This window comes from Drosophila rhopaloa, unplaced genomic scaffold, assembly GCF_018152115.1.
Source record: "Drosophila rhopaloa isolate 14029-0021.01 unplaced genomic scaffold, ASM1815211v1 contig_115, whole genome shotgun sequence".
Taxonomy (NCBI): domain Eukaryota; kingdom Metazoa; phylum Arthropoda; class Insecta; order Diptera; family Drosophilidae; genus Drosophila; species Drosophila rhopaloa.
In genome coordinates this window covers 17,127,143-17,152,030 of record NW_025334990.1, presented here as the reverse complement: position 1 = coordinate 17,152,030, position 24,888 = coordinate 17,127,143, and the positions used below count along the sequence as shown (strand labels likewise).

Sequence of the window (24,888 nt, the reverse complement as noted above, 5' to 3'; positions counted from 1 at the left end):
TTATCCTCACCCCTTGATGGTAACCGAGACTTGGGATGTCTGCGGCATTGCTGTCGCTGTTGCTGTTGTTGTCGGCGTTGTTGCTGCATCGACAAGTCAACGTTACTAATGACCCAGCGCTATTCATGACCCCCGACAAAGGGAGCTGCATACAACATATAGCATGGGGTGTTTGTGCCTGTCTGCACTGTCAGAAATATTTACTAGATTTAAAATCAATTCACTTGAACTTTTGAAAAACACTAGACTTAGCCTTTTTGTATGTTAATCGTTTATAGTCATAATATCTACTAGATGGAGCTTTTTTTAAGTGTCCCGACTATAAAACACATTACAGTACACTGAGCACAAATTATTTCAAATTTAATGGTATGGTAAATAAGTCGTGGCTCCTACAGAATTTTTCGGTTTGAAATAGACTTTCCTAAGATCTAAAAGTTTACTTATTCTACTTAGCAAACGCTTCGATTTTCTTGTAATTAAAAAAAATTTAAGCATTATGACTTAAATTTTTTTTATTTTGTTTAATTCACGGAAATAAATGTGACAAGTTGATCAAATCGAACAAGTTGTTAGCCCTATTTTGTATGGCAAGGTACTAAACATTTTCTCCTTGTGCATTTCTTTTGTCGCAGGCTTAGTGGGTGCATTCCCCCGCCTCTAGTTACACTGTCATTCCCTTCGACATTCAGCAAATGAGGCATTAATATCCAGACGGAGACCTCCCGAACCCAGAAGCCAAAGCCCAAAACCCAGGCGGCGACCCCTTTCCTTCCGGAGGCCCTCGGGCTTCGCTGCTCCGGCTTCCATGTTTTCGAGTATGTCAGGGCAAATATTAGTATTCCACTTCAGCGTGAGCATTTTGTAATGGAAAGTGTTGTCGTCGTAGTTGTCGTCCTGCTGCATATCCATCAGTCGGGCAGCCAAGCGCAAGTAATGTGTCACATTACAAATGTTGTTTCCGTTTCGCCACTAAACCCCTAAGTATCACCCACCCTCCTTTCTTGATGCAGTTCAATAACAAAAGTATTAACACTCTACTTGCTGAAATCGACACAACCATAAAAGCATTAAGCGGCACTTTATTAACTTATCAAGCAGAAGCAACAATTATGGGGTTGGGGGATTCGATATATTGGGACTTAATGCAGCAGCAGCAGTGCATTTATGAAGAAGACCAAGGCCAAATCGCTTATATGCTGACTATCGTTGTCATCTGCTAATATATCCTTCAGCGAATCCCCCTCCAGCCAGCTGCCAATTTCCATTACGTTGCGCCAGTTGACAAACTCATTGTAGCCAAACAACCCGCAGATGGTGGCTGTGGTGGCAGAGATATGTGGCAGAGATATGTGTCAGCGATACCAGCAAGGATAGCCCATAGAATACCCTCCGCAACCCACTGACCCCGACTCACCTTGCTCCAGATACAGATCTCGATATGCGACTGGCAGCCCCAGGCTCCTTATGGCGTTCTGCTCGCGTTCCACCTCGTTGCACTGACTCCTGGCCAGCAGTTCGTACACCTGTGGCGGACTGAGATGTGGGGCACACACCTGGTGCTGCAGCACATAGAGGAGCAGGACCCTGGAAGAAGATAGAACTAGAATGATGCATTACTAGAAAATACAGTGGCTCACTGGTGGGTCCTCTGGTATCCATATGCCGGGGCATCACTTGTCAGTAGCTCCAAACACTCTCCGGAAAGCAGCTTGCAGTTCGGGAACTTTAGCTGCACGATGTCCCGCATACAGAGATCTGGGTAATATATGTTTATTATAGTTAGATGTACTTAAAAACCCAATAGTTAATAAACTGGTTTAAAGTCCAAAGAAAATATATTGTTTTTAACATTAGGAATAATGAGCCATTTCCTTTAAAAAGTTTTACAAGTTATTTATGATATTTAATATTTAAAATTTGTATATGATTGGCTGACATATGTGTTTTACCTACTTACTTATTATACCCTTGCAGAGGGTATTATAATTTCAGTCAAAAGTTTGCAACGCAGTGAAGGAGACATTTCCGACCCTATAAAGTATATATATTCTTGATCAGCATCACCAGGAGAGTCGATCTAGCCATGTCCGTCTGTCCGTCTGTCCGTCCGTCTGTCCGTCTGTCCGTCTGTCCGTCTGTCCGTCCGTCCGTTTCTACGCAAACTAGTCCCTCAGTTTTAAAGCTATCTGCTTGAAACTTTCCCAAAAGTTGTCTTTCTATTGCAGGTAGTATATAAGTCGGAACGAGCCGGATCGGGCCACTATATCATATAGCTGTCATATAACTGAACGATCGGAAATGCCATAACTTTGGTGTTTTTAAAGTTAGGAAGTTGTGATTTTCTATGGGTTTTATTTTTGTCCAATCAGTCCGACCTACCAAATTTCATAAGGATCGGCCGACTATATCCTATAGCCGCCATATAACTGAACGATTCGAAATGCCATAACTTTGGTGTTTTTAAAGTTAGGAAGTTTGGATTTTTTATGAGTATTAAGAATGCATCATAGGAATAATTTTGGAGAACATTACTATAGAAAATTCTGCAAGGGTATATCAATTTCGGCTCCGCCCGAAGTTAGCTTTCCTTTCTTGTTTTTAATTTGTTTATATTATATTATAATAAAGTGGGTACGTAAGATTTACAAGACAAATAGAAGGTTTGTCCATGTAAAATACATCCTTACTCACCCGATTGCGTCCTATTAAGCTGTCCCTCGTTAACGACTTTTGAATAGATTTCAGCCAGCTGTTCGTAGTCCCCATTGGCATCCAGTTCGCCCAATCTCAGCGAGGGTGGCAACAGCAACACGTTCCTTTGGAAGGCCATGCTAAGAACTACACAGAAATTAGCATAAGCAATAATACACAGTTCTGAATGTAATAAAACTTACTCTCGCCTTGGATCCCCGGTTCCTGGACCCATCCCGATCCCATCCTGATGTGCTCCATTCTGTGCAGCAGATGGTAATAGAGCTGCCGTTCATAACGCGTGGGGGCCTCGTAGCGCAGTTTCTCTGCAAAAGGGCATAAATAAATACGCACATCCGTCATCCGTATCGCGAATGCACGGTTCATTGGACTCACGTTTAATCAGGAACTGGGAGAGCAGCAGTGCAAATGTGGAGCTGGCACTGAGCCGGCGTCCGCCAGAGAGTCCGTCGAGGAGCCGGTAGATGCGGTGGGGCACCTCCTGGTCACTTTCTGTCCCAGCTCCGTGTATTGGGATCAGGAGGAGGCAGCCGCTAATCGCCAGTAGCAGAGTATATTTAAGGCCCACGAGCAACATGTTGTCGGCTTACCAGCCTGGAGGCTTCTATACCAGGCTCTCGTCTTAGCCAACTCGAAGACACATCGCAGTGCGTCTTTGATTTCGCCACTTCATGAAGATTAATTGTGCCACATTTGTTCTGGCCCCAGTGCGGGGGCGAGTCCGGCTTTTTTTTCGTCCCCGGGGTGCGAAGTATAAAGTTTCTCATATTAATCACAATTTGCAGCTGAATACATTTCGCAGATTGAAGGATTGGCTTTCAGTTTTGGTGGGAATTGTGTGGGCAGCCTGTGAAATTATATCCTTTGAAAACAGTCCGTAGTGGTATGGTTTCCCGCCTTTCAGTTTGAACTTAACATGGCTTGAAACGGTTAACAGAGTTTATAGGAACCGCTGCTACAGTTCCATGGAGACTACTAAGAATTTTCGATCTGATTATCAATGCCTTATTGGTCGTCCAAATTGATAAGTTTTCTATTAGACACTAGATATAAAATTAAAAGAAAAAGCCTACAAAAAAAAAAGTGCCGTTAACAGTGCTCGCGTTACTCTGCATAAATTGTCCATTGACAACTGGCCACACTGACTTGCCACTTTTTCTTTGTGTAATTTTTTTGTACTGGCCTGAAAAGCCAGGCTATCTTAGAGCCCGAACAGAAAGTGATTCACTGCAGTTTATTGGTTGAATAAAGAGACTCACAATGTCGGAGAACAAGGAAGACACCCTGGCCAGTTTTCAGGTAATCCAGTTTTTCCCAAAACAGAGAAAACTCTTTCAATTTCGCTGCGCACATTGCGATGCGTGTGCGTTTTTGGTGTGTGGGTGACTTTGGTAGATAATTCCAATATCGAACTATATGGTACGCTCTATTATCCTCTGCAGAACATCACGGGCATCGACGATGTGGGCGAGGCCTTCTCCCACTTGGAGGCCGCCGACTGGAACCTGATGGTGAGTGTGCAGGTCCTTTGTTTGCCTGAGTCCAACATCTCCGCACATGCGTGGTCCTAATTGCGTTGTCCCTTCGCAGGAGGCCCTGAGTCGGGTGATGCCGCACGAGGATGCCCCATTGGCCAGTACCGTCCAGCAGCAGCCAGAGCCGCCGGCCACGCATCCCGTGGAAAGCACTAACGGCTTCCGACCACCTGGCTACGAGGAGATGCCCGGAACCTCGAATGCTGCTGCAGGATTCTTCCACTCAATCCACAACCAGAACCAGAACCAGAGCCAGAACTCCCATCAGCCGCAACTCCAACAAAGATTTCCCAGTGAGTTGAACGTGATTGCGCAGCTTTCGTGCCTTGACTTGAAACGTATCTACTATAGCGTCACAATTGCTAGCCCAGCTGACGTCCAGCATCAACCTGGACCCCGCATCCAGCCAGAACAACAACCAGAACGTGATCGCCTTCAACATCCACTTCAACCAGCAGCTCTACCAAATCCGTTTGCCCTCGGAGGCCACCGTTGGTAAGGGTTTCTTTGTCCTGGAGATGAAGCAGTGTTCTTAAAAGACGATATCTTGCAGAACAACTTAAACGCAAGATCTTTGATGAGACCAGTGTACCGGTGTGCCGGCAGGCCATTCGCGGCTGGCCGCCATCAAAGGCCAGCGATGCCCAGCAGCTGGGCACGCGCATCTGCAACCTGGATCTCGCCCCGGAGAACGAACTAATCCTGGTGGACCTCACCGACGACGGTTTCATGGACACCGAACAGTGAGTGCGCCAGGAAATACTCCTTAAACCCTATACTAAAAAGACTCTTGCAGGGATGAAGTGACGCAGCGGGTGGACAAGACATTCACTATCGACATACAGTTCGAGTCGGACAGCCCACTTACACTCAGCCTGTCAGGACGAACAAAAATGCGCGAGCTGAAGATGAACGTGTACGACATCAAGAGTATACCAGTGCGCCACCAGGAGTGGACCGGCTGGCCCAACGGTTGTGACAATGAAACCACTTTGGCGGTAGGTCACAAATTGTAATGCCCTGAAAACTGAAGGCTAATTTCTCTGTTTTTTTTTAGCAATCTGGTATTGAGTTGTCGCACAGGTTTGCGGTTCGCAGCACAGCGCATTTGGCTCAGAACAATACCACTCAGCACAACAACGCTTTCGAGGTGGTGAACGTGGACAGCGAGAGCTCGGCGGATGAGTTCGAGGATGCCACGGATTTCAACAATGCCGAGTACATATTCACAGACTCGCCACCTGCTCAGCCGCTCAACAGACACTTAAGTGGGTTTTTTTATTAAGATACTTCTCAAGAAGTGTGTAAAATTTGTATATTTTGCAGTACCAAACAACACCGATGACGAGACGAGTGGCTCCACGCAGTTTGTAGAGAACTACAAGTCGCGCTATGGCGATCCGCACCCGGAGTTTTTCGTGGGCAGCCTGGAAGCCGCCAGGCAGCTGGCCTGCCTTAGACCTGCCAAAGAGGTAAGGCTCCCTGAATCAAATTTTAACGCCACTTGCTCGAAGTTATCTTGTAAACTTTTAGCGCAAGCTGCTGGCCATTTACTTGCATCACGGCAAGAGCATTCTCATCAACGTTTTCTGTGATCAACTGATGAAACACGAGAGCATTATCCAAACTTTCAAAGAGAAATTCGTCCTCTATGGCTGGGATATGACCTACGAGAGCAACAAGGACATGTGAGCTGAGCTTGAGGAGATTTTATATGTTATTTACTAAGAATTCGTTTATGCAATCGCCAGGTTTCTCTCGTCGCTGACGGCTTGCATCAGCAGCAACGCCTCACTGACGGCCAGGAACATTAAATTGGACAAGCTGCCAGCCATCATGTTGGTGGGAAAGAGTCGCCAGCTGGGCAGCAATTGCGAGGTTTTATCTGTGATTCATGGTATACCAGCTTAATTATCCCAGAATACTAGCTTCTTTAACACCTGTAATACCGTTGAACAGGAAACATTGGTCTGGATGACTTGCTTACGAGGCTCATTGAAACCTGCGAGATGTTTGAGGAGCAGCTGCAGGTGGAAATCCGACAAGAGGACGAGCGGGCAGCTCGAGATCAAGTAAAGGCAGAGCAGGACATGGCCTACCAGGAAACCTTGCAGGCCGACATGGCCAAGGACGCGGCAAAGCGGCAGAAAGAGGCCTCCCAGTTGGCCGAGCGCAAACGCTTGGAGTCTGAGAGAGCCGAGGAAGATGCTAGACGCGAGTCCATTAGATTAGTTGTAAGTTAAGAGAGTTCACTATGCCAGAACAAACTTGTAAAGAGCTTACTCTTCGCTCACAGGCTCAACAATCCCTACCTCAGGAGCCGTCCGAGCAGGATGCGGGTACTTCTAAGATTCGCGTCCGCAAACCTACCGGCGATTTTCTGGAGAGGCGCTTCTTCACCAGCAACAACCTGCAGGTATGTACTTCCAAATACCCTTTAAATTACCGGCTAATCAGCTTCTGTTTCATCAGGATCTGCTCAACTTTGTGACGGCCAATGGATTTCTCATCGAGGAGTATAAACTAATCCGCAGCTGGCCCCGTCGCGATCTCACGGCCATCGAGAGTAGCCAAACGCTGGAGACGCTCAAGCTGTATCCGCAGGAAACGGTCATCCTGGAGGAGCGATGATTTCGCTATGATTCCGCTCGTTACGTTAAGTCAGTTTCGTTCGATTGGGTTTAGTTTGTCGCATTAATATTTGAAAATTGTAGAGCTATCTATCATTTACGTACTTTAATTTAGCGGAGCAAGGAAAAAGTTTACAAAAGCATACACACCACATACAAGCATACATATATACCTATATCTAAAGATAATGATAATGTCTAGCTGCAGTTATAAGTACAGGTTTTATACAACTACATACTAAACATAGGATCCAGGGCAATCCGATCGAGCAGCACGCCTCCCAGCACCAGATTCTACCCGTAAACATAAAAATATGCATGTAGCGCAGAAGAAGGAAAAGAGCAGAAGGCGGAAAAGAAAAACAAAGAAACAAAATAACTGCATTTATGTTGGCTTGTTTTATTTTATTAATAATAAATTATATAACATGTACTGAACGCTCCGCCCTAGGTTACACTTGCGCCTAATTTACACTTAACAGCACATCGCTGGATGGGATTGGGTGGGTGGCAGGGCAGAGCCGTGGGCGGAAGGGGTTAAACAATGAGCACACAAAACTGATACGAGTATTGGGAGGGGACAGGTTACAGGACGTCCAGACTGTGCACCTAGGACTTGCCCAGGAATTGTTCGATGGGCGCCAGCACCACCAGGAGGATCAGCACCACGACAAAGAGAAACAGCACCACACTGTAAACTCCCAGCAATCCCTTGCGCATGGCCGCATACTGGAAAAGGCGAATCACTGGCTCAAAAAGACATCTATAATAAAAGTATGCAGCACTCACCGGAGCATCCATTTTCCGCTCCATGCTCATGCCATTCCGCATGCCATGCTGCTGGTGATGGGAGATGTCGCCCATTTGGAAGGTGTTCGCCCGCTGGCTCAGATGGCGCTCGGAGGCCATGCCCGTGACCTGCCAATGATTTAAACACAAGCCGATCTGGGCGTTAAGGGACGTAGCCTCCAGTTCTCGGGAGATGATGGATGACGGATGAATTAGTATCGAATGAATGAACTTTTAGGGACACAACTAGAACCACTGTACAGGCAGGCGATGCAGGGTCTACTCTTTGTACATTTCGGGGTCACATGAGAAGGGGCAAACCAAGTCACCAAGGATGGGATCACTTACGGAGAATATCAGGTGGACCAGCACGTGCACCACCACGAAGCTGACCAGGATCCAGTCCATCCACTCGGGCAGCTCGGCCTTGGGCAGTTTTACGGAGAAGAAGATGGTCACAACTGGAAGGGGCAAGTAAATTAGCCACCGGTTATGGTGATTCGTTATCTCCGAACTTACTTCCCAGGATGTGGGCCAGGTTTCCGCCCAACCAATGTCCCCAATTGAAGTACGGGCGCTTCTTGTCATTTGGGCCCGGTCGGAACAGAGCACCAATGGGCTGGATGAAGCACAGGATCACTGTGATCAGGCCGATGATCGAGTGGGCGTGCCATACCGCCCGCTTCAACTCCACCCAGATGAGCACATAGGCGGCCACCGTGAGCGACCAGGTGGTGACCATGAGCAGGCGATGCCAGGCGAACCACTGATCCTTTCCACAGCTCTGGCTGCCCACCCACGTCTGCTTGAAATAGCGCGCGAAGATGATGCCCAGCGAGGTGGTTCCAATCCAAGCGGCAATCATGAAGGCTCCATGGAGCTGCACCAGCAGCTTGCTGGATCCGCCCAAGTCCTGCACCTCTGCGAGATTAATGGACTGTGCCGAGGGCAGACGTCCGATGTCGTGGTAGCCCACGCTGTTCTCCTTCAGACTGCTGCCGGAGGCCACCAAAAGGTGGTACTTGCCATTGCGCAGGTCAAAGGTTCGCCCCTTAACATTGGTCACCACATCCCTTTGCACCCGGCAGTAGATCACGCCGTCCACGATGGAGGCATCCAACAGGCGGGCGGAGTTCTGGTTCTGCATATAGAAGATACTGATAAGTTACATAAGCCCCACATTTGTGGAACTCCAAATTTACCACATCAGATCTGACAGCCGCGTAGGGAGAGGCTGAAGTCAAGGAGGAGTACAGGTTGACCCTTCCGTTCTCGGGCACGCACTCGGTGGTCAGGTCCTCACCCATCTTGGCGTCATCGGAAAGACCCACAGCCACATAGGCGGCATTGGTACCTGCGAAAGAAGTCAAACGAGATTAAGTGTTGATTTCGATAGGGGAAATCGAAGGACTCACCTTTGCCGGACTGAATCTCGAACTCGTAGACATCTCCCCTCACCGTAACCACGGTGATGGAGGTGCAGCTCTTGGAGGCCACGCAACCATCGGGAAAACCGAAGCAGTTCTTGCTCTGCCCGCAGCCATTGTAGATGGGATCTGCGGTAACTGCAGCCACGTTGTTGGGTGCCACATAGGAGGGAGGAACATAGGGAGCACGGGTGGTTCCCAAATTGGGAGTAGGAGCTAGAGTGGGCAGTGACGGACCCGAAACATCACGTCGTACTATCTGAACAGGCTGAGAGGGCACGCCCACCCAGAATTCATTGTAGCTTTGGGCAATTGTGGCGCTGTAGGAGGGTAGGAAGTATTGGAAGGATAAGTAAACCCCAAAATCCTAAAGAAACTGAAGACTCACTTGAAGACCACCTGGCCGAGGAAGTCCACCGGGGACTGCCATTCCAGGAGCACCTGCTGTTTGGGCCCAGCATTACTGTGCGTGGCCGAGTTGTTCACGGAGTTCTCGCAGTTCATCAGCTTGATGGTTCCATCGCGGGCGGGTCCGAATTGTCCCACGATCTGGTGCGGCGGATTGCGGTTGCGCGCCTGGATCATGTAGCCGCCGAAGCTCAGGCCCGCCGGCACACCCGTGAGGTCCACGCGGAGGGTCTGACCCTGGCCAAGGGTCGAGGAGGAGGTCTCCACCTTGAAAGGCGAAACGCTGTTCTGGGGCAGCACACTGCCGCCGGAGTGGTACGGCAGCAAGGTGTCGCACACGGTTTCCGGAGCGCCTTGCGGCAGACTCTGGCCCGAATCCGGCCAGGTGGCCACCACCAGTAGCGCCGTCGCCAGCGCCAGCCAACTTCGCATTGTCAGCGGCCGCGTCATCGTAGAGCACCTGTGGAGCAGACAATGACGGTTGGGTTGGAGTTGAAGTTGGAGTTGGTATCGAATGGGAATTGAATGATCAGAAGCGAACCGTGTCCCGGCTTCCGTTCCCCTTTGATTACCACCTGCCCCCCACCTCAAACAATCTGAACCCCTCGTCAGACATTCGTCATTTCCATCTTCTGTCGTCTGTTTAATTACCATGGCATAAATAATTGCCCCGCTTATCGGGGGCACGTTTCCAGCGAACCCGCAAACAATGAGTGGCGAATGTATCTGTGAATCTACATATTTGATAACGATCAACGTATCTATAACTACTGGAGTGGTCGGGTAGTTCTATGAAGTACGAAACTGATAAATATTTATTTATTTCCCGAAAGAAGTATTAAATAAAGTCGTCGTACGATTTACATTGCTTTAAAGTAATATTTGACCCATCAAATTCAGCACCATAATAAATTTGAATACTCAGACTCCATTAAACATTCTACCTTAATCAGACTCCTCTCATTTAATTACCAATGCAGTCATGTCGGCGTCGATACTGATTCAGATTGTGCCTGCCCGATATGGCTATATTTAGAGGCGGATGTATCACCTAAACACCGTTTAGCTTTCAGTTTGCTGGCCACTCAGCGCTTATCACACGGGCAACATCACGGCTCGTCAGGCATCGCTGCGTATGCGTATTCTTCCTAATAACCGCAAATATATTAAGCATTCGCTTATTAATCGAGCAAATGGCTAGTTAAACTAATTACCCGTAAGCGGGGTCATAAATTAAATGTTTACTACACTGGGGCCAATTGGTCAATTACTTTCCGGTGCACTTGTTAAGTCAAGAGGGCCCAATACATTTCACTCACTATTTTTATATTCGCGGTTTAACAAAACCGTTAACGAGGTCAGTTCCCTCGTGAGTCAGAAAATGACTTTTGCTTTCGTCATGATCGCCCAATCCCAGCCAAGATCAAGATCAATGAGGAAGTGAGTGGCAGAATACATTATGTGCTTGGGAATTTCCCATGTGGGAATACAGACGACAGTGATTCATCTGTATCTCCAGTCTGCCTGAGTATTACACTATCTCTCCCGCTCCGTGTCGAGAATGCGAATTGAACTTGAATTGAAAGCGTTTACGATTAACCTTGGGCGGCTTTATAGCGTATGTATCTCAGCGGCCATAAATGTTTTTTTAATTCATTTGCCTTTCTTTGAAATGCCAGCTAAATGTTAATTAAAGCGCGGCTTGAGCTTTAGCTTTAGCTCGATACAGTCATTGTTTAGACCTTATTTTGGCAGCTGGTTGATATTGGGAATTGTGATTTGGTGTTGGATTTTTGGAAATGTGGTCTTTCAAGAACCGTACAATGGGTGTTCACATTTGCCTAGACCTTGAAAGTCAAAGTTATTGATTGTGAGTGATTTATCTAAAAAGCATTCACCCAGACCTTCGTACAGGTAGGCATACCCATATCTACTACATATGTATTTGGTAGTTCGCACTCTGCAGAAGGCAAAGTGAAAACCGAAAATTTCACCGGCCGCCGTGGCACAACAATAAAGATAAATGCTTTCCATTAAATTCTTGGCACATTAATAAGTGTTTCGCGCCATATAGCCATTGGCCCCATTTGCTTAAAGCCACGACTTCGAATGCGACTGGGACTCGGCTTTTGTTTTTGAACGTGAGACAAAACTGATTAGCGACTTTTCCACAACACAATGAGGCATTATGTGGGCCCGAACACTTGACTCCAACATGCTCATTGTGAGGGGTATGTACATATCGGCAAATATATATAATATGTACATGTATATATGTATGCAATGCACACATAGAGCTTGTCATGCCCTTGTTAAAAAGCCAGTTTTGAAACTCGTACACAAAATAATCGCAATTTGAATGCTGTCGGTGTGTGTCTACACGAAATATCCACTCGTACGTATTTGACAGACCAACTCTAATTGCTTCGATCAATGCGAAAGGTATGTAGATCGCAGTTGGCGGGTAAACGACTCTGATAATTTGCCTTCTGCGGACCACTTCGGAAGATTGCTGAATCACTCACTTCAAAAGTTGCGTAAATTTCTTAATATTGCCCAAAGCCTGTAAATTGATAAGATGCCTCTTGACTTTGGTTTTTCCAAGTTTATAGGACAATCAGACCAAGAATCAGTCCATTATCAGCTTGTTTTCAGCCATTAATCGAGTTGGGTGTACTACGTTTTGTAGCACATGCCAACTACTGGATTTGACCCCAACAAAGTTCGAAGAAGAGTGCTTTGGGGAGGGGTGCTTCTGGTCAAGGTGGTCAAGCAATTTCCTTGCATGTAACAATCTTGGGCGGACATCGCGTGCCAGAACCTGTGTAAACTGGGTTAACAACTAGCCTACTGTGGGCAATTCCAGGTACCCCCTGTACTAGACCCTTCCACCCAGAAAGTAAACCTGCCAAAGGGGCAATTAAATGGGGGTTGGTACCGAATTTCCAGGGTGATTCCATGCATACGGAAAAAGATTGATCAACATTTGTCCAAAAAACCTGATTGGCATGTGTCGATGGGTTCCTAAATTAATGTTTAATCTTGCGATGGACAACATGTCAGAAAGTTAAACAACTGGGTCCTGAGCTATTAACTAATTTTAACCTACTACTTGGTAATAATAAGGAAACACAGTGATAAAGGTGTTTACATAAAGCTTGAAGCCACAAAAAGGTAGTGTTCTATTAGTGCACACTTCTATAATTAGTCACAGTAACTCAAAAATGTTATATCCATTTAACGCATATTTAAATATTTAAAAATGTACAACAACAATTTAAATAAAATATTTCGGCGGCCGAGAGTTTTTCTAAAATAAGCTCATACTAAGTGCAAAATAATTGACTGAGATCCAAACAGCTGTTCTCTAAATAAAACCTCGAAGAACGCGTAAACTGCGCCGAGAAAAAATGCCTTAACGAAGCGATTATTGATTCGTGGTATGCACATAAAACCTCCATTAGATGACATCACAAGGCGCAGATCGAGGAAATCGACGCGTAGTGAGAGCAAAACAAAAACTGTACCAATTGTCGTCGTTAGTTATAAATATTCCAGCAAAGTGACGACTCTGCATTCGTAGAAAGTGACTGTCACCGTTGATTTATCAGCTGTACAATTGCGTAAGGCACTGAACTCGTGGCCGCGAGTGTGCCAATTTCTATAATGCGACCAATGCACGTCTTGAGATAACCCCCGAAAACTCGTAGACTTCGTTTTGTTTTCACTACTTTTCAGTTTATGTATATATTTTTCCGCCTCGCATTGTTTACATCACCAACGTTTCGCGCAGGCGCGACGCTTGACATCACTCACTGTTTTATTATTCGTTCGCTGCCTAATTAATTAACCATTGCCATTGTGCTAGAAGACTTGCATTGCGATTGCGTCTTGCCATTGAAATGTGTGTGCGAAAAAAATAAATCTGTGCAAGCTCCGGATGAGAGGAGGGTACGAGGGGTGGGGCCTGTGATCTCAGCATCATTAAAATTACTGAAACCGGTTTCACTGTACATGCGACACAGTTCAAGTGGATGAAAAAACAAAAACACAGCAGCAACTTTGGAATTTTTACGAACAGATTAGGGAATCAGTATCAAGTTTTATATCCCATTGACATTGCCTATTAACCACAAGATCTTAAAGCTGCGGTTCAAGTTGAACTTCACTTTCGGTGAGCATGTTGCAGGTTGCATGTTGCACGTTGCATATTGCATGTGGCACTTATTGCTCATGTGGGCACACCTGCGCCTAGTAGAACTCCATTGCCATTCATTGCGAATAACTCAAAACCCGTTTGACAAAGCACGCACTAACCTAAAATCGCTGTCAACAATATTCGAAAATCACTCGAGCTTCGTTAGCTCTTTTTCTCGTCCAACCGCTCGGATGTTTAGCAAACCGAACACAACGAAAAGCCGCCAACGACTGAATTCGGCTGAGAGCGCTCGAAAAGAGCAGAAAAATAATACAATAATGTTTCAGTCGTGTATCGATAGTAAAGTCAACACTGCGATAGATTGGAGCGCGAACTACCGCGCTTTTCACGTCAGCAGGTAGATTTGCGGGGCGGGAGTTGGGGAGCAAGAAGCTAAAACTTTGCTTGAATAAAATCTTTGAAAGGGTGTCTATTTCGTCGAACACTTAGTACATTTTGGTCTCGACTTTTCTACATCGTAGCCAGCACCTCTTGAAACTAGCGCCATCTAGTTCAGGTGCAACCCGTCGGTAAGACAGTGTATTGGCAATGTAGTCTGTCGATAACGCAGTGCGTCGGTAAGGTGGTGTTCCAAATAAGCATTAAACAATGAAGAGGATGGAGATGGCTCAGTGGGCTAAGGCGCCCTCTAAGTGGAGCCCCTCTTGGTGCTCCATTGGACCCCGGTTCGATTTCACTATCTGGTATATTTTCACATATTCCGTTCGCCACGCGCTATTTGTTCAATACTCTGACAAATGAGCGTGCCAAAAATTACGAAAGGAAAGATTAAATCTCTGAAGGAAGCTGATTGGTCGTCGAATATAATTTCTAGACCTTCAGTGCCAATTAGATGAGAGACAAACTTTTTTTTGTCTCGTTCTTTACTTCTTTATATTTGTTCGTGGCTTTTTACCAACTCATAAAGCAAATACTTTAGTAAATAACTTTAGTTTTTCTCTTTTTTTATTATTTACTATTTGACCATATACAAATAATTAAAACATTCTCTTTTACATTTTTTTTAACGATCTTAATTGCGAAACGCGTTTATAAATTACTCAGAATATGGGAAATTTTTTAAAAATTCATTGTGCACAGTTAAAAAACTGAAAAAAAAACAATTTACAAATAGTTTTGATAAGTTTGTGTTCTACAGCTGATGAAAGATGGAAGCAAGAAACTATAATATATAAGAACAATCAAGGCATGGCGAAGTAAAAAGTATATTTTGGAGAAAAACATTTATTAAAATTTCCGGTTCCACAACAATTCCATACAACAACTATTCTCGTGTATAATAGGGATCATAATTTTAAACGAATAACTGATCCGAATTGGTCCCATCGAAGCATCCAAAATTTTTAAACAGCTTCGCCTGAAAGATTGGGATCGTTGAGAGAATTGCGAAAAGTGTCCAATTGCCTGGTAATCTTTTTGCACTTCTTATTTAGCTTTCGTATCTTGAGCTTCAGACGCTTGATCAATACTTTTGAATTCGACATCTTGCGTTTATTGCGATTTTTGATCCCAGGAGTTTCGGAGGTCTGCAATATAGCCTGAACGTGCTGTCTAAGATTGCTACAGTCGTAGATGTCCGGCGGTTGCGATACTATCACATCAGAAACCAAGTGATGCCAGGACTCTTCCGAATGGGCCACTTTCTCCCTTCCTTCTTTCCGTCTTAAGGGTTCCATATTGGGACACCGATTTCACTGGCGAGTTCCTCGCTGAATTTTTGATTCTAGTCGACTAATAAAAATAAAAATAAATAGACAAATATTTTTATTCCCAATTTATTTGTGGTTTCACCTTTAGAATAGGTTTTTAATGAGTATCACTATACAAAAGAGAAATGCCTCAGATCTCCCAGATTACTATGCTAACAACTTTTAAATACGGAATTTATTATATTTTATCTTTATAAATATAATATAAAATATTAGAAATGGCTGAAACTGTGAAGTTTTTTTAATTCACAACTAGTTTCAAGTGCAGTTTTGAATTAACCGCTTAGCTGTCGTTTGTGCAGAATTTTCCATTCCTGGGCTGTAGGATTAATGGCAGTCCCGTGCACGGTCACATTATCGGCTGACAATTGAAAAATTGGGAGAAAAAACTTAAATTGGGCCGAAAAATGTGCTTAAAGTTCGTTATTTTCGCCGCCCTGTTGGCCCTAGCCACCAGTGAGGTTGTCATTGGCCAAGACGAACTGGTGGACGAAGTCTCCGGCCTATACACAATCGAAGGACGTGTTTCCCCGCCCGATTCCATTCTACCTCCGGTTCAAGGCGGACGAGGTGCTCCGGTTAACAAGGATGCGCCCAAGTGGCAAACGGAGATCACCCTCTCTATCAACGATGGCGAGTTCAAGGGATTCGTGCGCGAGGACGGCCAGTTCATGATCAGTGGTGTGCCCTCCGGCAGCTATATCCTGGATGTCCACCACCCGGATGTGTTCTATGAACCGGTGAGTGGGAAACATCTTCTCTAAGGTTATACAGTTAACACCAACTACTCCTCTTTCAGGTGCGCGTCGAGATCAACCCCAAGGGAAAGTTCCGCGCCCGCAAAGTGAACTTTGTCCAGCCGGCGCAAATCATGCAGGTGCCCTACCCACTGCGTGTGAAGCCACTGGTGCCTTTTAAGTACTTCCAGGCCAGGGAGCAGTGGAAGGTTAGCCTAGTTGTCAAGACTTTAGGATTCTATAGCTAACCATTGTTTGTAACCCGTAGATAACCGACTTCCTGTTCAACCCCATGGTGCTGATGATGGTGCTTCCCCTGCTGCTCATGCTGGTACTGCCCAAGATGATCAACGATCCCGAGACCAAGAAGGAGATCGACAATCTGCAGTTCCCGAAGGTAAACCCCATGAACCTTGTGCAGGACTTCTGTATATAAACGGCCATTTCCTGCTCCACAGATGGGCAACGACATGCCCGAGATAAGCGAAATGCTGACCTCCCTGCTGACTGGCAAGCAGCCCGAACCCAAGGAGAAGAAGCCCGCTCCGGCTGCCAGACAGACCAAGAAGCGCAAGGAGCAGTAGCTGACCACCAGATCGCGTTTAGCCCTAAGCCTAAAAAGAGCCGCAGAGCTCAAAGTCAATGTTTGAGTAAATAGTAAAATTTCATTATAAGCCAAAGCCGCTTTATTTGAGAAACCCAACCGTCTTCGGTCGCTTGGGCCCGACGCGCTCCTGCTCCAGCTTCAGCATCTTGGTGAGCAGTTTGTCCAGGTGTTCGCCAATGGACAGGCCCAGCTGGAGACAGTTGCGCATGGTGTCCCGGTGCATGGCGCCACCGCCAGTCAGGTGGGTGCCCGAAAGGAATGGCTCGCCATTACGCATGGATACGGACACCACCACGCTGACAGTGCTGCAGACTTCCTCCTCCGCCGAAGGATCCACTAGGCAGTAGTCGCCAATCTTGCAGACAGTGACCAGAAGCGGAACAGTCTCAATGCCAATGCGGGTGCAGTCGTACGGGTTGTCCGATATGATGAGGTCTGTGATGCCGGCATCCAACAAGGTGGCCGTCACCCGTGGCAACTTGGTGTTAAACAGAGCTGCCTTTGCGGCAAGGGAGACGGCATCATGGAGATTGCCGCCGCACTCTAGGATCTGCAAGTCAAGGGTTGATAATACCGGAACACTAAAGCCTATATTACGGTCTTACCAAAATGTCTATGTAGAGCTTCCAGCACTGCTGACCGGGGATGAGGCACAAGGTGCGATAATCAAAGGCCAGTGGTGATTCGTAGGCGTTTTGTAGGGACAGCACCAGCTCCTGGGCCAGATCCGATCCTCCTCGTCCCTCAAACTCTGGCGTGGCGTTGGCGGAGCTGAATGAGATTTAGAAGTCAATATACGTATATTCGTCTTGTAATCGAATTGCTCCATTACCAATCCACAAAGAACTCCAATTTGCCGAATTCCGGCGTCAACGGATTGGGCACGTCGATCTCTGTTTTTACGCCCACCAGGATGTCTGTGTTGGCCAGTCGCAGGCGGGCGGATCCACTGGCATTGCTGACCAGCCCAGTTTCCAGCTCCATGGGGCGGTAATCCCGGCGAGAACGTCCATCACAGCGAAAGTCATCCTAAAATCGGGTTATTCAATGAACAACCAACAACAAGAAACACTCACCTCTACGCCGTGCAGTATATAGGTTTTTTCAGCCTCGCTTAGTGCAACATAGGCCATTTTAAGCTTAATTTAATAAACAAAATTGGTTTTAAAAAATCAAAACAAATTCAACATGTGCAATGAACCAGTGTGAACAGAGGACAAAAGAGTATATTTTTTGGTATATACTTCTCCAAGGCATATTGAACTATCGATAATTGATGCAAAAATTCTCGCGTTGTCCAACTCTTGAATCAAGTTAACTTGCAACACTTGTCAAAAACAAGCCAGTCATTTCGAGCGGCTTTTCTACAAAAAGGAATCGTAAATTGAATTGTGACAGAGTTAAGGATTAAAATGGGTCCCGACTTTGACTTTACCGATACGCCCGTCAGCACTGGCGTGAGTATGCCCGATGTTACCCATATACAACCTATTAAGAGCCCAATCCTCCTGCATTGCAGACCACCATCATGGCCGTGGAGTTCGATGGTGGAGTGGTAATTGGAGCCGACTCCCGCACCAGCTCCGGCGCCTATGTGGCCAACCGAGTCACCGACAAGCTGACCCGCATCACGGACAAGGTATACTGCTGCCGCAGCGGATCTGCCGCCGACACCCAGGCCATCGCCGACATTGTGGCCTACTCGCTGAACTACCACGAGAACCAGACCAGCAAGGAGGCCCTCGTCTTTGAGGCCGCCTCCGAATTCCGCAACTATTGCTACAGGTACCGCGACTCCCTGCTCGCCGGCATCATCGTGGCTGGCTGGGATGCACAACGCGGCGGCCAGGTGTACAGCATCCCGTTGGGCGGCATGCTTACCCGCGAGTCCTGCACTATCGGCGGCTCCGGTTCCAGCTTTATTTACGGATTCGTGAGGGAGCACTTCCGCCCAAACATGCAGAAGGAGGACTGCGTGACTTTCGTCAAGAAGGGTAAGTAATTGTTTTCTCGTTTCCGTTTAAATCTATTACAAATACATTGATTAAGCAGATATTTACACTTCCAAAGTGTAGATATTTTTCTATTTTAAGAAACAGTAACCCAAATTAATCCCACTTCAATCTTCCCCAATAGCTGTCCAGCACGCCATTTACCACGACGGCAGCTCCGGCGGAGTGGTGCGCATTGGCATCATCAACAAGGATGGCATCGAGCGTCGCATTTTCTACAACACAGACTCGGGCGCCTCCGAAGTCTCCAGCACTCCCAGCTTTTTGTCCTCGGAATAGATAGTGTAGTTCCCCAAATAAGATCGATCTGAGGTTGAGTTGCAAACTCCTCTCATGCTAATAAACATGGTTTTTGTAATATGGATACTTGATTAATTTGTATTTTGGCTCTTGTGGCAGTACAAAAGTTAAGTCTCTACGGGCTAAATGGTAATAAATAATCGAAAACCTAAACCTAGGATGCGTAGTCATACAAATAGTGCTCTTCCTTACACTGGTCCTTGCTCACAACCCAGATAACTACTGCGGCGAGTCCAAAAGGTTCCCTCCAGGGAAGCCATTCCGCCGCCTATCACATGACATTCAATACCGAACACTCTCACTTAAACGCTAATCCAGACCATTGATTCACTTATTGAGCTTGGCAACCTCTTCGGCTGCGTCCACAGACTGCGTCTCCATGGACTTGGTGGTGGTACGTCGCTGTTTGCGGTGGCGATAGAAGATCTCCGGTGTCCAAACTAGAACCACCACCAGCAGAATTGCTCCCTGGACGTATAGGCAGATGATGTAGGAATCGGCATAGTCACGCACCCAGCCCAACAGCTGACCCACTGTGATCACGATCACTCCCTTGGACATCATGCTCAGTCCCAATCCGCCGGCAAGCTTCTCCGAGCGACAGTGCGCCGATATGGTGAGATTGTTGTTAATGACAGTGGCCGATTTCATCATGCCCGTCAGGATAGACATGGAGATAATCACGGGCAGCGCCTGATTCTCGGCCAGCACACAACGGGCGACGAATAGTCCAGCGATGCCTACCAGAAAAACCACTCGATAGGGAATTCTCAGGTGGTCTGTGATGATGGGCAACAGTAGGCGGCATACAATATCGGCTCCTGCCACCATTGACATGCAGAAGGCCACCATCTGGCTGTTCAGACCCGCCGTTTGTCCCAGGAAGCCCGGAAAGATCATTGTAAAGTTAATGGTGGCCGTGTATACTAGGGCCATTCCCACAATGATGCTCCAGAAAACCAGATCTTTAAGCAGCTCCAGGTCCATGGCCTGCACCAAACGGTGGCCCATCCGGCTGCAAAGGGTATCAGTCTGGGGTGGGATCGTCTCGAATTTGCTTTGGTTAGATGGAACAATCACCACTTGGAGTGGAGTGGACTGAGTCTTTTCTCCATCCGCCTCGGCTAGGAGGCGAATGTGTCTGCGGTTGTTGTGTTTGGTAGGAGGATTTAGAGGTTTCAGGAACGCGGCACCAAATAGCTGTAAGTTAATAAGATTAGCATGGGTTTAAAATGTATTTGTAAATAACACACTCACTCCAGTTAGTGATAAGGCGGACATAGCCAGTACCGCATAACGAAAACCCTGGTTCTCTAAGAGATAGCGCACCAGGTGGGGAATCAGGACTTGTCCAAGTCCAGCGCCTGCCAGTGAGACACCCACAGCGCGACCACGCTTGCTGCTAAAGTAAGAATTTATGGCCATGAACGTAGAGGGCGATATCAGGCCCAAACCGAAGCCCACAAAGAAGCTGTAGCCCACGATGAAGTGCCAGCTCTCGGTGCCAAAGGCGCAAAGTGCAAGGCCCAACGAGACTAGAACGCAGCCTGTGGCGGCCACATTCCGGGGCTTAAAGCTCTTGATGGCGGGTCCAATGAATAGGCCGGAGAAGTTGAGGGCCAGGCTGTTCAGATTGGTGATCAGGGCCGCCGTGAAGGAGTCCTCCTGCATCTGCTGCAGTTCGCCCACAAAGAGCTGGCCAAACACGGACAAAATGGACTGGTTGGTCATCTGGAGGGGGGTTGGAGGGTAAGGTTTTTATATGGTGCTTCTATATAAAGCGAATGACTTCTCACATTGATCAAGGCCACGGCGGCCACCACAATCCATCCGTAGCCGCCATCGGGTACAACGCGACTCGTCTGCACATCCATGTCCGTGCCCTCCGGATTGCTCGAAGAGATTAAGCTGGCTGCAAAACAGAAATAGATAGCGGAGATAAGTGGGCTGTTAAAGCGTCGGCTTTTGTTTATGGTGTCTAAACTCAGGTGTGGAAATATGCGTCCAGATAAGCCAGTTAAATCGCACTTACACATCTATGACGACGTGAACGGCTCGTCTCGGCGATTCCCCCAAACTGCGTGGCCATTTCGCAAGCCACGTATTAACAAATTAAGCTGAATTAAAGCCTAAATTAAAATAAATTAATCCCAAAGTCGCAAAACTTTGAGACAGTATGACCTGATTGTAAATGCCATAAAATACACCACTCCCAAAACTGCGCAATTATAGTGATTAAAGACTTCATGTTCTTAAGGGATTAATTATATGTTTTACTATACTTACACTGTTTTATAACGCGTTTAATGCTGATTGAAATGTTAATAAAAACAATGAAACAAACAAAGCAAAACTACTAACAGTGCTGTGCTATATTTGAACCACTAAATTTTGGGCTTACTATTCGCGGCTGGCATATCGATAACCTCTAGTGATGGTACCGATCAGCTGGGCATCGGCCAGTTTTAATTCGTAAAATAAAACGCATTTTAAAGCATTTTCGCCCATTTCTGGCATTCTTTTGATACAAATGCCTTGTTTTCTGTGTACGCAGCGTGCGGATAACGCAGTTGGAAACATAGAGTTCGCTTCGGAGGAAGCTGAATCACTGGGCCTGCGATGCATCATCGAGAAGCACTTCTGGCTAAAGGTAAACAAAAGAATGCTCCCTATTTCCGGCTCTAGTTTCTTATTGCGGAGGATTCCCCACTTTCAGATCCTTGATTTGGGCAGTGGCTATGTCTGCGGCGCCTGCTGGGAGCAGCTGCTGCTCTTCCACAACTTCTACTTGAGTGTTGAGCAGGCCCACAAGGCGTTGGAGCAAACGGTTCTGGAGAAGACATCTCCGCCAGAAGTAGCTTCCCCCGGACACACGGTGAAGAGTGAACAGGTTGATAGTGTGGCCGCTGCCGTTAAGCGTCGACGTGGACGTCCCAGAACGACGTGGACGTCAAAGGATGCCAGCGAAGAATTTAAGAGTGTGTTGGAGCAGATAAACCTAAATGAGATAAAAATCGAGTTCCCAGAGGCCGATCTAACCATTGCCGATGTGTTAGAGGATCAGGACAATTTTCTTCCGGATGAGTGCGCTAGCGGGGACGAAGGGGAAGAAGACCAAGAGGAAGAACCCCAGCCAAAGATTAAGCGAAAGGTTCGCGGACGCCCAAGGGGACGTGGTAGGGTGCGAGTGGCGGAACGCCCCAAGGCAACCGGTCTCCCTAACATCCAAAAGTCGCAGGAGTTCAACGACTTTATCCAGGAGCACTATAAGGTCCTTTGCCACATATGCAACAAGCCCATGGAGGGCTTTTCCGAGATGCTGGTACATGTACGGCGTGAGCACAAACAACGCGGCTACTCGATGTGCTGCAACCGCAAGTTCTGGAAGCGGGGCGTCCTTGTGGACCACCTGCGCCGCCACCAGGACCCTGAGTTCTTCAAGTGTTCCATTTGCTCACGCGTTATGGGCCACCGCCGCAGTCTGGAGCTGCACATGCGCATGCACGAGATCAAGTCGCGTGGACGACTCTACCAATGCGAACACTGCACCAAGAGCTTCTACAGCTCCGTAGTCTGCGAGCGCCACAAGCTGACGCACATTCCACGGGAGCAGTGGCAGGTGAAGTGCACAAACTGTGAGAAGACGTGAGTAGTCAAAATATATTTGTATTCTCTGATAATTAAAGTTATATTCGGCAGTTTTACCACCCAGTATTCCATGCAACAGCATGTGAAGCTGGTCCATTTGAATTTATATGCCAAGATCTGTGATGTCTGTGGAAAATCCATCAGAGGTCGCGAAGCCTTGGCCCGCCACATGGAGGAGCACACAGGCACACCGCAGACAGCCATTAAGTGCCACCTGTGTGACTCCATGCTGACCACAAAGTATGGACTGGCGCGCCACATTAAAATGATGCACACAGCCGAGAACCTGCAGCCCATGCAGTGTGAGCTCTGTCTAAAAATATCGCCCAGCCTGCAGGCACATCAGCACCATATCAAGTACACCCACAATACGGCTCGAAGTCATCAGTGTCCTATGTGCGAGAAGGCCTTTAAGCGGCCCAACGAGCTGAGGGTAATCTTTGCAGAATTGGTTACCTTTTTGATCAGTAATTAACAATATGTATACGCAGGAACACATGACCACCCACACGGGAGAAGTTCTGTACACCTGCCCTCACTGCCCGCAGACCTTTAATTCAAATGCCAACATGCATGCCCACCGGAAGAAGGTGCACCGCAAAGAGTGGGAGGAGAACCGCCACCAGCGGCTGCATCGACCTCGGAAGTCCGACACGATAATTGCCGTGAGCGTGCGCAAGACCACGGAGGCCAGGCAGGATGGAGGGACAGGAGCTACAGATGTGATTGCAACGCCCAATAGCCCCGGAGCAGAGTGCTAGCCCTAGATGACCCTTTGACCCAATAAAAACCAAATGAGACACTGTACGGCTTTTGTTGTGATCGGAGCGACGAGCGGGGTAAACAATTTGTAAGATCTATAATTGAAACCCTGCTTCGATGGGATCAACCGGCTGTAACCGGTTTGTCCATCTGCACCCTGATCATCTCGAACTGGTAACGGACATCGAAGCCGACGTTATCAGCGATTAAGGTCGAATCTGGTAATTTATATAGACGCATATAGCACATGGTTCAGTTTTAATACTCTTATTTTGACGACGACCAAGCCGATGCCAGGCAGACGGACAAACCGGTTCGAGTCGGTTGGAAAAGTGGATTTACTCCTTATCATCGGATTGGCATTATCATTCTCAGTTCAAAGGTACCACCAATCGTCGTGTGTTTGTACACATTTAGTCTTCTGCGGGATCCTCAATCTGTGCCATAGAAATGACAAGACAAATTCTATTGGTTTGTTTTTCATTCTGTGGTAACATCTATTTACCAATGGAATATTTTGCAAGCCACTCATGTTATCGAGGTACATCTGCCAGGATCTCTGACCTTTTTTTGTACCTCCCCTACGTCAATGGTGGTTCCCATGGGATTAAGTGATTCCCAGGCTACTATTTAACGATTATTTATTTTTATAAGAAAGCTTTTAATTGTAATCTGGGAGAAATCGAAAAAAATGTAAGAGATTCCCTGCCTAATCTTACATGAAGTCCTTTCTTTTTATATAATAGACCTATGTCATTTATAATTTTTGTTTGCACAACTAATCGAAAACGGAAAATGTATAAAGTGTTAAAGGTACATCAACGTAGTTTATTCGTTATTTGTAACCGTTTAACATTTAATAACTTTTTTTTTAAAATCCACTAAAATAAAATATTTTTTTCTTTTATTATTTTTTTGCAATTCACTATTGTACAACTCATTAAAATCTCAACTAAGAAAGATAACTCAGAATTGACACTTACTGTAATAAGGCAATCAAAATATTCACAGAGTGACTGGAGCCAAATCTGTTTACTTTTCAAGACTTTATTTGTTTAATTTCACACTATCACTGTGCCGCTCGGGCTCTTCTAGATTTGATGCTTATCGCGCGACGAGCAAATATTCTTTGACAAGAATGCCAGTCCAGGCCGCCTTTATATTCGAGAACGGGATCTAAGGAATAACAAGAGGCGGGCTATTTCCTGTTTATATGGCGGGATTCAAATTTCGCAACACGGCTTGGCGCCAACAAATCGATGACTATCGATTACGTCTCAATTATCTGGAAATGTTATATTTTCTTGTTTACAATTTCCCGCCTTAATTACTTTTCTTTTTATTACACGAAAATAACATGTTTGAATAGCAGTGCATTAATGTAAATAAT

General features: G+C 46.5%; 9 protein-coding genes across 13 annotated transcripts; 4 read left to right on the top strand and 5 right to left on the bottom strand.

Moving 5' to 3' along the window:
- Positions 1-1,038: 1,038 nt before the first annotated feature.
- Positions 1,039-3,712, bottom strand: LOC108048926. Its single transcript, XM_017129888.2, has 6 exons — positions 3,091-3,712; positions 2,898-3,020; positions 2,695-2,841; positions 1,641-1,758; positions 1,418-1,587; positions 1,039-1,321 (listed from the first exon to the last, which is right to left on the bottom strand). The coding sequence occupies exons 1-6, from the start codon at positions 3,290-3,292 to the stop codon at positions 1,143-1,145; spliced, it is 939 nt and encodes a 312-aa protein (XP_016985377.1). The 5' UTR covers positions 3,293-3,712; the 3' UTR covers positions 1,039-1,142.
- Positions 3,713-3,865: 153 nt separating this feature from the next.
- Positions 3,866-7,264, top strand: LOC108048924 (FAS-associated factor 1). Of its 2 annotated transcripts, none has more exons than XM_017129885.2 (13): positions 3,866-4,014; positions 4,158-4,226; positions 4,306-4,543; positions 4,617-4,745; positions 4,804-4,993; positions 5,047-5,248; positions 5,308-5,518; positions 5,577-5,722; positions 5,784-5,938; positions 6,002-6,147; positions 6,210-6,484; positions 6,547-6,666; positions 6,723-7,264. In XM_017129885.2, the coding sequence occupies exons 1-13, from the start codon at positions 3,976-3,978 to the stop codon at positions 6,879-6,881; spliced, it is 2,079 nt and encodes a 692-aa protein (XP_016985374.1). In that variant the 5' UTR covers positions 3,866-3,975; the 3' UTR covers positions 6,882-7,264. The 2 variants fall into 2 exon arrangements, with proteins under 2 accessions (XP_016985374.1, XP_016985373.1); XM_017129884.2 differs by having other exon boundaries at positions 4,602-4,745.
- LOC108048925 (putative ferric-chelate reductase 1 homolog) lies at positions 7,257-13,932 on the bottom strand. 2 transcript variants are annotated; one of them, XM_017129886.1, is made up of 8 exons: positions 13,822-13,932; positions 9,485-9,964; positions 9,085-9,416; positions 8,872-9,023; positions 8,189-8,810; positions 8,018-8,130; positions 7,670-7,825; positions 7,257-7,609 (listed from the first exon to the last, which is right to left on the bottom strand). In XM_017129886.1, exons 2-8 carry the CDS (start codon positions 9,952-9,954, stop codon positions 7,490-7,492), a joined length of 1,965 nt encoding a protein of 654 aa, XP_016985375.1. In that variant the 5' UTR covers positions 9,955-9,964; positions 13,822-13,932; the 3' UTR covers positions 7,257-7,489. The 2 variants fall into 2 exon arrangements, with proteins under 2 accessions (XP_016985375.1, XP_016985376.1); XM_017129887.1 differs by having other exon boundaries at positions 7,670-7,798.
- Positions 13,933-14,912: 980 nt separating this feature from the next.
- LOC108048900 lies at positions 14,913-15,564 on the bottom strand. Its single transcript, XM_017129843.2, has 2 exons — positions 15,515-15,564; positions 14,913-15,454 (listed from the first exon to the last, which is right to left on the bottom strand). The coding sequence occupies exon 2, from the start codon at positions 15,397-15,399 to the stop codon at positions 15,067-15,069; it is 333 nt and encodes a 110-aa protein (XP_016985332.1). The 5' UTR covers positions 15,400-15,454; positions 15,515-15,564; the 3' UTR covers positions 14,913-15,066.
- Positions 15,565-15,770: 206 nt separating this feature from the next.
- LOC108048946 (ER membrane protein complex subunit 7 homolog) lies at positions 15,771-16,849 on the top strand. Its single transcript, XM_017129918.2, has 4 exons — positions 15,771-16,172; positions 16,232-16,378; positions 16,438-16,566; positions 16,628-16,849. The coding sequence occupies exons 1-4, from the start codon at positions 15,840-15,842 to the stop codon at positions 16,751-16,753; spliced, it is 735 nt and encodes a 244-aa protein (XP_016985407.1). The 5' UTR covers positions 15,771-15,839; the 3' UTR covers positions 16,754-16,849.
- Positions 16,833-17,981, bottom strand: LOC108048882 (exosome complex exonuclease RRP42). The gene is made up of 4 exons (XM_017129823.1): positions 17,853-17,981; positions 17,609-17,805; positions 17,382-17,547; positions 16,833-17,326 (listed from the first exon to the last, which is right to left on the bottom strand). Exons 1-4 carry the CDS (start codon positions 17,907-17,909, stop codon positions 16,856-16,858), a joined length of 891 nt encoding a protein of 296 aa, XP_016985312.1. The 5' UTR covers positions 17,910-17,981; the 3' UTR covers positions 16,833-16,855.
- A 104-nt stretch (positions 17,982-18,085) lies between these two features.
- LOC108048907 (proteasome subunit beta type-6) lies at positions 18,086-19,154 on the top strand. The gene is made up of 3 exons (XM_017129852.2): positions 18,086-18,233; positions 18,296-18,770; positions 18,913-19,154. The coding sequence occupies exons 1-3, from the start codon at positions 18,189-18,191 to the stop codon at positions 19,065-19,067; spliced, it is 675 nt and encodes a 224-aa protein (XP_016985341.1). The 5' UTR covers positions 18,086-18,188; the 3' UTR covers positions 19,068-19,154.
- Positions 19,138-24,669, bottom strand: LOC108048905 (monocarboxylate transporter 12). Of its 3 annotated transcripts, none has more exons than XM_017129851.2 (4): positions 24,482-24,669; positions 20,885-21,000; positions 20,346-20,819; positions 19,138-20,288 (listed from the first exon to the last, which is right to left on the bottom strand). In XM_017129851.2, exons 2-4 carry the CDS (start codon positions 20,960-20,962, stop codon positions 19,416-19,418), a joined length of 1,425 nt encoding a protein of 474 aa, XP_016985340.1. In that variant the 5' UTR covers positions 20,963-21,000; positions 24,482-24,669; the 3' UTR covers positions 19,138-19,415. The 3 variants fall into 3 exon arrangements, with proteins under 3 accessions (XP_016985340.1, XP_016985339.1, XP_016985338.1); XM_017129850.2 differs by lacking the exon at positions 24,482-24,669 and adding an exon at positions 21,375-21,445; XM_017129849.2 differs by lacking the exon at positions 24,482-24,669 and adding an exon at positions 21,121-21,276.
- Positions 21,524-23,543, top strand: LOC108048904 (transcription factor grauzone). The gene is made up of 4 exons (XM_017129848.2): positions 21,524-21,738; positions 21,805-22,733; positions 22,788-23,169; positions 23,228-23,543. The coding sequence occupies exons 1-4, from the start codon at positions 21,619-21,621 to the stop codon at positions 23,495-23,497; spliced, it is 1,701 nt and encodes a 566-aa protein (XP_016985337.1). The 5' UTR covers positions 21,524-21,618; the 3' UTR covers positions 23,498-23,543.
- Positions 24,670-24,888: the final 219 nt, after the last annotated feature.